Source organism: Stegodyphus dumicola, chromosome 8, assembly GCF_044657685.1.
Source record: "Stegodyphus dumicola isolate Sdum_Otavi_A_Nest chromosome 8, ASM4465768v1".
Classification (NCBI taxonomy): Eukaryota; Metazoa; Arthropoda; class Arachnida; order Araneae; family Eresidae; genus Stegodyphus; species Stegodyphus dumicola.
In genome coordinates this window covers 37,384,143-37,396,658 of record NC_140775.1, presented here as the reverse complement: position 1 = coordinate 37,396,658, position 12,516 = coordinate 37,384,143, and the positions used below count along the sequence as shown (strand labels likewise).

At 33.1% G+C, this 12,516-nt stretch overlaps 1 protein-coding gene across 2 annotated transcripts in view; it reads right to left on the bottom strand.

Moving 5' to 3' along the window:
* The window catches only part of LOC118198726 (protein O-mannosyl-transferase Tmtc3-like), a 268,461-nt gene that overhangs the window by 72,643 nt on the left and 183,302 nt on the right, over nucleotides 1-12,516 (bottom strand). For both annotated transcript variants that reach the window (XM_085821740.1, XM_085821741.1), the window contains exons 12-16: nucleotides 12,240-12,333; nucleotides 5,882-6,016; nucleotides 5,025-5,107; nucleotides 4,824-4,896; nucleotides 378-464 (exon numbers count right to left, since the gene is read on the bottom strand). In XM_085821740.1, the coding sequence (XP_085677866.1) occupies nucleotides 378-464; nucleotides 4,824-4,896; nucleotides 5,025-5,107; nucleotides 5,882-6,016; nucleotides 12,240-12,333 (472 nt within the window). The remainder of the gene's footprint in view (nucleotides 1-377; nucleotides 465-4,823; nucleotides 4,897-5,024; nucleotides 5,108-5,881; nucleotides 6,017-12,239; nucleotides 12,334-12,516) is intronic.

Genomic DNA, 12,516 nt, shown 5'->3' with positions numbered 1-12,516 from the left:
TTCGTTTCCAAGGTGAATTTATACCATTTACTGATACACTTGCGAACATAATTACTATTAAATTAGAAGCTAGAAATAAAAAATTAAATCTGGATTGGACATTAAAAAGAAAAATTATTATTTCATTAGTTATTTTTAATTAAATTAAAAAGAACTAATTAACTTTTTGATTCATTAACTATTAAACTAATTGCTTTTTGGCATGCAGATTTCAATCAAACAGAATGGTTTCTTATTTGTAGAGAGTTACGTTTATTTCTTTTATCAAAACTTAGGGAATGAGAAAAGAAAAAATGAATTATCTAGAGAATTCCACCTTTCTATTTTATTTAAATTTGGCTTAATTTTTTCCAAAGATAATTAATGCGTCGGCTTACCTCATGCTTAGGATTTATTTTCAGCGCTTTTTCGAAAGAAAGCAACGCCAAATCTGTTTTTCTTTGTTCCAGGAAAACAACTCCCAGCTAGAAAGATAATTAATGAAATGTAATCAGTAGGTATGGAGAAAAATAGTAATATGTAATTTATACAGTTAGGAATTAAGACGACTATGGTTTAGAGCAGCTTATACTGCACTGGGCACAAGAATAAAGGAAAGGTATTAATTTTCACATTCTAAAATTTATTCAGAATTTTAGGAATAAAAATTAGAGAAAAAGATATGTTTAGAATCATATTTCCAAGTATATATATATATATATATATTCATATTCTAAAATTTATTCAGAATTTTTAGGAATAAAAATTAGAGAAAATGATATGTTTAGAATCTTATTTCCAGGTTATATATTTTCACATTCTAAAATTTATTCAGAAATTTTAGGAATAAAAATTAGAGAAAATGATATGTTTAGAATCTTATTTCCAGGTTATATATTTTCACATTCTAAAATTTATTCAGAATTTTTAGGAATAAAACTTAGAGAAAAAGATATGTTTAGAATCTTATTTCCAGGTATATATATATATATATAGACATAAAGTAAGAAATTTAGAACTAATTTTTCACAAAGACCAAAAATTGAAATTCTTAATTAATAAATTTCAAATAGCCCTATAAATACAACAAAAAAATTAAACCAAAACTTTTAAACAAGCAATATCCCAATTAAAATATTTAAAGAAAAAGGAACAAAATGAAAGAGGAATTCAATCAACTTCAGTGACACTTCGTCAGGGGGGAAGGAACATTGAAATCAATTGAAATCTCTCTTCTACAAAAATCCTTGCTTTTCTGTATCCAGAATTAGCCGATGAACTGATGATCCAGAATTAGCCTATGATCAGTGTATATATGTGTGATGCTATAATTTAGTTCTTTACAGTAATTTGATGAGAGATAAGTGCGAGACTAGGGAAGAAGTTATTTTGCAGTTGCGAGCGGATTGAGGTTAGATCATCACTGAAAATATCAATTACATTGTAGAAGATGAGGAGAACTTTTGACGAATCAAAATAATTACTTGATAATCCAAATATTTCTTTATTACTTGCTGATCGCCCTATGGCATAGCACATCACAATGGGGCCAATCTGCATCCAACCATTTTGATGATGACGCATTACATGTTTAATAGAAGCAGCTAAGCCAGAGTCGTCGCTAAGCTAGCAAGCGTAGGTAGAGAAAGAGGGAACAGCGAAATTTCTTCCAAGGAGCACACAGAGAGAAGCTAAAGTGCTGATTTATCCAGTTTGACAGTCTGTTAAGAGAAAGGTTTTGGTTTAAGTCAGAAATGTTTCAGTTCTCAGAGTTTAGCTTCCGAAATAACTATGTCATGAGCGTTACGAGGGCTATGGCATGGATTAATCTAGAAATGACGCAGTCCAGTAATGTTGTTACTAACTTTTAGAAGAAGAGGAAATAGCCAGGTAACATAAACTCTACTAGATCCTACTAAGGAACCTAGCGACGTCTCGCACACGCGTAAAGAATACCAGCACAGAAGAAGGGTTAAAATATCTCTTTATTATTCGTCAAACTCTGAACAGAAAAGGCACGTACTTCATGCTTACAATAACACCGAAAACTTGCGGTGGAGCTTAAGAAACGTTATCACACAATAAATTCAGAGCTAAAGTGTAGTGCTGGACCAACAATTTAAGTTAAAGGCTAACTAGTTTATCTCAACAACCTACCCGGCGCGATACTTGTTTAAATGGCAGAAAGGAGTATCAGCAACTCCGCGTAACAGAAAGAACAGACATGTAACGTGCGCTGGCTAGCGATAACACGCTTTGAATAAACTCCGAGATTCGATCGTTTAAATACTCACTTCACTTCACTTCACTTTAAATTTTCATCTTGGCGAGGAAATGCGAGGGTAAGTTGAGGAGTTCAGAAAAGATAACACGAATTTGAATAACTGTTTAATTGAGATAAGGGAAACCCTACAGAATTAGAAATGAGGAATTAAGAAGCTATTAATAAATTAAATTATAAAGCTGATTTACATATTTTTTTATCTTACATGTATGCAAAATAAAAAAAATTTGCAATTCTCCCTTAACCTTCAATTTTAATTTTGATATTTTTCCTTTCTCTCCTTAAATACTGATTGCTGATAATAAATCTCTCTAAACAACTTAATTTCAAAATAAATAACCATCACATGATTCTTATATAATGCCCTTTCGCAATTAATTGGCATACATGCTTTAGCCAATCCAGATAAAACAAACTGAAACTCATTTTGGAAACCAGAATTTCTCTCCCAGGCTTGCGTTTTAAGTGAATCACATTCCTGTCCTTAAGCCTTCGGCAGAAATTAATAGCGTGGTGATAAAATCCTACCGTAAGCAAATAATTGTTTTTATTTATGACTGCATATGTAAAATAGTAGTTACGTAAATGCTTTTTATCATTCAGTGTTTGAGTAGGGTTTTAGTCAAATTATGGTTTTTCTGCACAGATGATTGAGAAATTAGTGAAAGTAGCACTGGGTGAATATTATGTAAAAGTGGTGCAAAGCTCCTTTGCTCCCCAGTTACAAATGCTGAATGAGGATAAAGACTAGTTATGGTTGCATCAGGATGTGGCAACCTTACACTTAGTTAGATCACTTATGCACTTTGTTTTCTATAGACATTTCCTCAGAGATTAGTTTCTCATTCTGATAGCATTTCTCTAATTTAATATGTGCTAATACCTTTCTATGGAGGAATGTTTCAAGCAAAAAGTTTTCCAAACACGTTGTGCCGTAGGGTTGGAATTGAGTTGATCGCATCAAAGCTGTCGTTACCAACAGGGGCAGATGGGGGTGGTGTGATCGACGCGGCCAGTTTGCTTAAATGTTCCGGCACTTTAATGCAAACTGACCATTGTTGAAGAAGGAATAAATGTACAACAGTAAGAAGCTGCTGACACCCTTATGAAGTTCAGCATATATCATGAAGAATTCAGCCTCCATCAAGATTTCAAGATGTTTCTTTAAAGATCAAACAGTCGCCAACTTAAATTAAGATGTCGGCAGCTTTTGCAAGTTAGCCATTGTTCATCAAGTTATATGGAGTTACCGGCATCTTAAGGAAGCTCGGTTAACACCAAGAAGAATGCAAACTTCAACAAAATGCCTTGACATTTGGTGTTTAATTTTAGTGAATAGTTAACGAGATGCCTGCATCACTGTGAAGTTTACTTTAGTATTTAGATAAAGAAACTTAAATCAAAATGCCGCAGCTTTATCATAATTTCTGCCTTGAAGAAATCTCAGTCATAAAGGTGACGGAACCTTTACATAAGCGGGCTAGAACCTCAACGATGCATAAATGCATTAGCATGCTTATGAAGTCAGTACCACTATTAGATTTAGTTTATAACTTGAAGAAAGAAAATTTTATCAATTTATGATATCAAGGTGCTAGCACCTTTATATCAGAGTGTCTTTATGAGGAATCGTGGGAAAATCTTCTTATAAAGACACAGGCACCATTATAAAATTCCTACAGTCCCCGACGCTTCCGAAAATTTTTCGAATTGATCGACTCATCCCTCCATTATCCCTTACAAAGTTTTCTGGATAGCCTTCTTGAAGTCCTTTAAAAGAATATATGATGAAACCTGCTGATCTTTTCAGATACTGTGTTCAAATGCTTACTGAGAAACAGCGTTTGTCTTACTACCATTGTTTCACATGAAGAGTAATAAATAAAAAGTCGTTGCACATATAATTATTATTTAAATATTCGAAAATATATATTTTGAAGTAATAAATAACAGCAAAACTACGGTTTAATTAAGTATTTTGATAGTGTTCTTTGCTGAAAACACTTATTGTTTGTTTGTGTTTTCTCACTTGAAAACCATCTTCTGTTTTGTCATTCTTTCTGCTTGTCATCTTCTGTTTTGACAATCTGAGAGATTCTGTCAGACAACGATTTCCGTTTGCCTTTTTTTTCCGTTTGCCGTTTGCCTAGTCCATTTTTCTTGGTTCTTGGTTTTTTAAACTGTTTGCTTACTACGCAAAAACATACATAAGTACACTTCAGCTTGATTTTCCTCGCTTTCTAATTTAACTCTGTAAGTTAATTCGTGGTGCTGAAATACAAGAATGACCACGCTTGCTATATCGAGCTATGAAATTGAAAACCTTTACTAAAGAAATAGAGATCATGGAATTTTACTCAAAATACTTATCATCTAATCACGAAACAAATAACAAGCGATGCACTCTTGCATGAAACATTGGATATTGTTCAAAACAGAATCCTAAATTTTTATTGCTTTACATTTATACCATCCTGTCTCATTTAGTATACCATGCATATGGATTTAAGAACATTTAATTAATCCTTGCGAATATATGAATAGAAAGAGAAAAGCTTACGTTGTAATGGATGTCTGCATTAGCTTCATCGAGCAGCAATGCTCTTTCATAAACGCTCTGTGCTTCTTGAGTCCTGCGAATAAAAGTAATGAATATCTCATTAGCATATAAATAATTCCTTCCCGATGTACAGCACAGAACACAGGAAACAACTAAAACCTATTGAATCAAGCTAAGAAATGACACAGCTTTCATACCAACCTGTTCAATCTGATAAGTATGTCTCCTCTGTTGATGTAAGCCTCGACGTAATCAGATCGCATACGTATTGCCTCCTGGTACAGCTGACAAAGAAAACATAGAAACTAATTATGAATCGAAAACTTGAGAACGATTTTGTAAGGTATTTTCTCCTTCCTTCCATCATGCCTTCGTGATATAATTAGGAGCACTTGGTTCGTATTCGAGAGGTTCAGGTTCGAATTCCGGGCAAGGGCATTGCACAATTTTCACATCTCCTACTTTAAAAACCCTAATGGCTCTAAATTTATCTTAAACTCTCTATTTTTAATTTATCACTTGAAAAATTAAATTTAATAAGAATAACGTTTTTTAAAAATACTGCTTAATTTGTAATATTTTTTTGCGACGTGTGTACCTACACATCATGATAAAATGGGAAAGGTTAATGTTAACATAGTTAATATTAATGCAGCCATGACTATTGCAATACAAAAATAAAGCCATGACGAACGTTTATAAAGCACCTTGTATATTGTTAAATATACAAGGTGCTTTATAAACGTTGTATTAATTATATACAAGGTGTTAAATATACAAGGTGTTATTTAACAGTATAACAAAGGTTGTCTTGGTTAAAGCAAAATATAGGGTATTTAAAAAGTGCTGACCCTTTAATCTTTGGCTTTAATTGCTTTCAGTTTGAAAATTGCTTTAATGTAGGCTACTGTCAAGTTTTGTTACCTTTATAAGTGCTAGAAATAGCTCATTTCAACAGTTATATTTCGCATGTTAATGCTACTTAGTGAATTGCTACTAATATTATTATCATAGAGGACAAATCTAAAGGAGTGTTAAGGAAGGTATCTGAATCTCACCATGTCTGCCTCTTCCAGTCGTGTTCCATCTCTGGAAATGAGATTGGCGAGGTTCAGGAACACATTTAAATGACTTGGAGCGACTCGAGCTTCATACCCATCGCCGAAGGGCGGTCGTGGTAGCAAGTCCTTTGCCTAAAAAAGAAAAGTCAAGAATTATAATGTAAACAGAAAAGAAAAAGTACATTTACAAATTAATTTTTAAAGCCTAATAATCTTCCTTAAGACCATTCTTTTATAGGACTTCAGTAAAGGAAATCAAGTACAGAAACCGGATTGGGATAGGACATGTAATAAGAATGTTAAGTCGTGGAAAATCTGAGAAAGGTACTGATATAGTCTTCTAAAGTAGTCTCTAACTCTCCAAACCTTATTAGTTTCCCTCCAAACCTTTTTGACTGTGTATCCCTAAGACGAAATTAATTATAAGTTTTACCTCATGTAATATAATATAATATAACATGTTCAGTCATACAATCACAAGAGATACAAAGCTTACTCTTTTTGGTGTATAAAGTATCAGTTTTGCGCACCTCGTGGGGTATGCAAAGTGATACTTCATTATTTTAAAGGAAAACAGCGTCTGAGTCGCGATGACAAAAGGCAGTCCATACTGCTTTGGAAAACAATGGTAGAAGATGAGAAGCACAAAGTTAAATGGCAAAGAGGAAAATAAGATAGGGAAACGGCGTTGGTCGCAGGAAATCAGGGATGCAGCCAGAACTGGTACACCAGCAGCAGAATTTAGGGATTGAGAAATTCTGGAGTCTCCAAACATCAAGGACTGGACTGAGCGACATAACGCTTCCCACTAGTCGTGCAACGACAACTTGAATGTTTTAAGATTACAAAAGACTAAAATAAGATTACTAAAGACGACAACTTGATTCTTTTAAGTTAAAAAGGTTAACACTAAACGAAACTCTCTTCGTTATTAATACTTAAAATAAACAATTTAGCATTTTCAGAAGTCAGGTACTTTCACGCATTTTCCATTGTTATCGAGTATTCCGTCCATCATCCTTCATTCATACTATCACCAAATATTTATAATATAATTAATAGTATACAATGAGAGATATATTTTATAGTTATACAACATGTGAATTAAACATTATGGGTAGATGGATTTGTAAGAATTTATCGTTTTTCATCGTTCGTATTAGCACGTCCGACTGGCAATCGGAAGGTCGATGGTTTAAATCATAGAGATGACATACATATTTGATTTCTCACATCTCTCGGTCCCAAATATTAAACGCATGTATTTACAAATAGGGTTGAACTAAATATAATGGATGGCTTTTTCATCACCTGGATTTGGCCGACTGAGTCTTGTTTTTCTCTTCCCGTTTGCCTTTTAGTGGAGGAAACTGTAAGGAATTATCGCCAAGCCCATGTGTTCTTGCGGTTAAACTAGTATCATGTCCTTCGAGTATTCCAAAACCTGTCGTTCGAATACCTGCAAGGCTATAATTGATTTGTCTCGTTTCTTAGTCTCGGAGGAGCATTCTTTGTATATTAAAGAAAATGTATCGCTTATGAAGCTCCTGTTTCAGCTGAAATTTTAAATATTCGTCTGTACCTTCATGATTCAATCGAAAACCATAAAGAGTTTGCTTTGCAATGGGTACGAGCCCACTGCGAACTCCAGGGTAATGAAATAGCTGATTCCCTGTCAAAGAAGGCAACCAAAATTGCTTAAATAACAGATAAACCAATTCCTTTTTATACCGCCAAACGGTTAATTAAAAGATCTTTATAGGGTACTATTGGAAAAACATCAAAGAGGCAAACAAAGAAAAGAAATGGATTGAGGAAATCACAAATATTCCACTATGGCCAAAGGACAGATCTGTTGCCACCTTTCGCCTCGCTACTGGCTATGATTTCCTCTCCAAGCATATATATCGTATAAAAATTCTGCCACGTCCTCTTTGTCAATTATGCAACGTTTGTGAGGAAATAGACGCAAACCTTTTGAATCGCTGCATTGGGCTCGGGGCACTTGCGGGAGAAATACTGTAAAGCTCGACACAGGATGAAAGATTTATAGATTTACTGTAGTTTTAGTTTCATTACCTGTTTCTTCTGTTTGTATTTCTGACTACAGTTGTCTTCTAATCTGAAACTAGAAATTAAAAAAAAAGAATAGTGATATGAACACTTGTTAACACATTTCCACTGGTAAGATATTGTTACTGTACGCTTATTAGTGAATAAGCTGTCTTTACAAAGGCGATAATGAAATAGTATAATAGTAAAGAAATAAAAATAAAATAAATTTATGTTTTAATTAGTAATTCAATGCTGATAAAATTTATTTTATTTTCATACAGGAATTTTTAATACGGCCCCTATGTTACGTATGACACCGTTCATGTGCATTTTTACTTAAGGCAAAACACAAGCACAGAACGTTTGAAATCGCGCTAATACCATCTCACATTAATAACAGTAACAACATGTAACTCAAATAGTTATCTTTAAAATTTGTCATTTTACTTTTTCACTTCATATGATGAAGATGCTCTTTCTTTATTTAGAACATTAAAATATGTTGACTTCAAATTTTGATTACTTTGATCTTCAAGCAAATTTGTCTATTGTAATTGCAATTAACGGGAAAAAAAGACTTTTATGTGTAATAGGAAAAATGCCTATGTAAAACACAGTTATGCAAAGAGAGTGTTTACACACTTTCAGAACAGTTTTGGGGCCATTTTTTAAAGTCTTCTTTCTGGACTATAATTGTGCGCCGTGATTTTCATCATAAAAGAGCTTTTCGTAAAGGTTTCAGGGATATTGATTTTCATTTCTCTTCCACTATTTGCCGAAGTCCGACAATCGTGAATGTTTTGCACTTAGAAAACAGCTTTTTTCAAAACACCAAGGCTTCAATAGGTGAAACATCACAGAACTTCGCTAGGATATGCTGAAGATATATATGCAATATCAGTCTTTATTTTTTCAAGGAATGCAGTGGTATGTTTCGAAGTATGACTTTTGCATTGTCATTCAAACTATCTTTGCATTGACGGAATCAGGTTTGTACAATTTTTCGGTTCGTTTTCAGTTATAATTAGACCTTATTTCGTGGCACTCATTTAGGTAAACTCATGCTTCACCAAGAGTTACAATGTGTTTCCTTTTATCTGCTACTCAATAGTTTTCATATTTCATATTTCGTGTCATAAGTTCTAGAAATTGTTTTTCATTGAACCTCATGCGTCGGCAAAAGCTGTTGAACATTATATTTTTTACCCTTTTAAAGTTGTAAATCTTGGTTATTATTTTATTTATATGGTGCAGATGTATTGATTGATGATGATTGAATTGATGTGTGCGACAGCGGTTTCTCTCTTATTATTAACGATTTAATTTCAGAAACCTTAGAAGCGGCATGTACCTATTTAAGATATTTTCTTGGAGTCTTCTTTTCAGGTCGAAGCGATAAATTATGGTGTTTCCCTTTACGATTAATAATGTTATTTATTTTGCTTTGAGAAATTTAAATACCATGCATTTCACAATGTTTTTTAATTATGGAATAGTCGGTTAAAGGATTTGTCTTCGGAAAGCAAAAAAAAAATTCAATTCATAGCGTGTCTAAATGCGAGATTTTGAAAAAAGATTAAATGTAAGCCTAGTGGAGGATATTTCTCATTTTAGATAATAAGTTGTTTTCAGAAATTTTTATTCTAAAACATATGTTTTTTTAATTCTTTACCGAAATCTTTCTAAAATTGCGTAAACACCCTCTGTATAATGTAGCAAATTCTACAATTCTACAAATATATGGCTAGTTAACCTTTATTGAATTTAAATTGCAGCCAACAGTAGAAAAATTCCAGCAAGAGTCGATGTAAAATTTTAAAAACCTTATAGCTATTAGCAATTACATTTAAAAGCCTTTTGTTCGCAAACGAATCATTTTTAGCTAAGGCAGAAAAAAAATACCTTCTACCTTAAAATTTCTACATAGCATCGCCAGGCAAATTGCTTTGGTTAGGTTTCCGGAGAGGAAAATAAACGTATACAGTTATGCTTATCTGTGACAAATACAAGAAAATTATTTTTAATTCATCATTTGAAGCTTTTATTTAGCTCATGTTGCTGCATTCGAAAGATGTCGAGAAGTCGAAAGATGTCGAAAGATTTTAAAATGTCTTCTGCTTGGCTATCGAGCTCAAATGTTTGCGCATATACTGTTTAAGGATCGCAATACAAAGTGGTGAAGCTAATTTTTCAGATTAAATTTAACAGTTTTGATTTAACGTTTGAAACGTATATTCGTACACATCTTCGTTTAACGAACAATCTAAAATCTAAGAATTTTACTATCAACACCATTAAATAAAGAAACGAAATCCATGAAATGAAATTTATTTGGTATTTTCAAAATAATTTCTGAGTTTTTGGGGGAATTTTCGAAAGACGCTTTATTTTTTCGACTATTTCTTGTCAGTTGTTTTACATCTAAAAATTGTTCAATAAATAATAAAGTTTTCAAATTCTCACAGACTATAAAACAAATCTATTGCCATTTTACTTAAAGGAACGATAACAAGGTATTAAAAGGGTAACTTTTTTACATTTTTTAAAGAACATACACCAATGACTGCTGTACTAAGCAGACTTCGTGGTTCTTTGGGTGTCGCGCCTTAGCTTAAAAAACAGTTTCAAAGTTATGATGCCATTGTTTGTCACACTATTTCCTTTGCGTCTGTATACTTATCTTTAATATTGATTTTATTTATTAATTATCTTCCATTTGTTAGAAATAATTATTTGCAAAGAAATTAAGCTTACTCTAAAAGTCCTCCACCTTTTATAAATTCTGCTTTCTCCCTGCCTTTTTACAAACAAATTTTGCATTTAATATCCATTTCATTTTGTTAATCACAAAATGAGATAATAAGAGTTGGAGGATTGATTAGCGTTTAAAATTATTAGCAACAAAATCTGCAGCGTCATTTCTAACTTTTCTCATTCAAGTCGAGATGCAAAAAATGCGAACTCTTCGTCTAAGGTAACCTAAGATCAAATTTTTAAACTTTTTGTGACAGATATAATAAGGTTTTTCTCCCGACTTCTTAGCGTGCCTTCTTGGTGTAACGGTAGCACACTCAGCGCGTATTCGACAGGCCCGAGGTTCGAGGTTCGAGTCCCGGCGTGGGCATTGCTCATTTTTCGTGTCTCCTGCTTCGAAATAACCTAATGTTTCTACAATATAATGTACATATTTTTAAAGTTGGAAGTAATATATTTCGTAATAACATAATTAGTAATAACAGAATTATTGGAAGCAAAAGAGTGATAATGCATTGCTAAAAAACGATTTTTCAATTCAATACTTTCATTGATAATGGGTAATTGAGACTAAAGTTTTTACTTAGAACTCATAAAAGTCAAAAATAATAAATGACACAGTTTAATGGGGACAGGAGTTAAGTAATTTTCTTTACAAAATTTATCTATAATTTTATTTCACGAATAAAAGGCATGGAACGACTTTAATAACATTATAAAGATAATGGCTTGTGATTTTAATAGGACAATTCAATCATTAGATTTCGTTATTTAGTCACCCACGCTTTTATTATTTGTGCAAATGAATTTTATAAAGAGAATAACTTTATCTCCTATTCCCATCAAACTATATGATAAATTATGTTTCTCCTTTCAGTTCATTAATACGAGTTTTAAATAAAAGTTTATTTTATAACTTAAAATGTTTTTATAAACAAGTAACTAAAAGGTTATAAGGTATTTCTCCCGCCTTCCTAGCATGCGTTCGTGGTGTGGTGGTCTGCATGCTGGGCGCGTATTCCAGAGGTCCGTGGTTCTATTCTCGGCGAAGGCGTTGCTCATTTTTCGTCTTTCATGATTCCAAAAAATCCTAATGTACCTACAGTGACGCCCGAATTAAAAGGGTGGTAGATGATGATTCTCCACACCCAGAATTTGGCGATTGGGTCCCTTAGAAACCCCAGTCGCCCTTTAAAAGGGGTAGTATATAGGGTATTTATCCAGCCTTCCGAGCATGCCTTCGTGGAGTGGTGGTCTGCACTTTGGGCGCGTATTCCAGAGGTCCGTGGTTCGACTCCCGGAAAAGGCGTTGCTCATTTTTCAATCTCTCTTGCTTCCAAAAATTCCTAATGTAAGGTGAAGACAACATTTTGTATTTCGATTTTTTTGAAAAGAACTTCCTCGTTTTCAAGCAATGCTCGCCATCATACTTTTCTTTTACCTTATTTCAATAGCTGGTAGTATACGTTTTTGAGTACCATAATAAAGATTCAACGATATTTTTTCAAGAAAAAAGAAAATTTTCGAAAGTCAGTAAATGTTTTACCTTTCTGAAGGATTTTTCAGCCTCTCCATACATTCCAAGATGGTTATACGTTCTTCCAACATTGATATGAGCTCCAATGTCATCCGGCTCCACTCTAAAGAGTAAAATCTAATATTCAGCCATAAAGCATTGTTATTTACTCAGATATCAGCTTCCGTTACATTTTCGAAATAGAAAATTTTATATAAAATTGTCGTATTTTCACATACCTCTCAAAAATGTACCGTTAATAAAACAAAAAATATCTGATGTGAATACTACATGACTTCTTTGTATG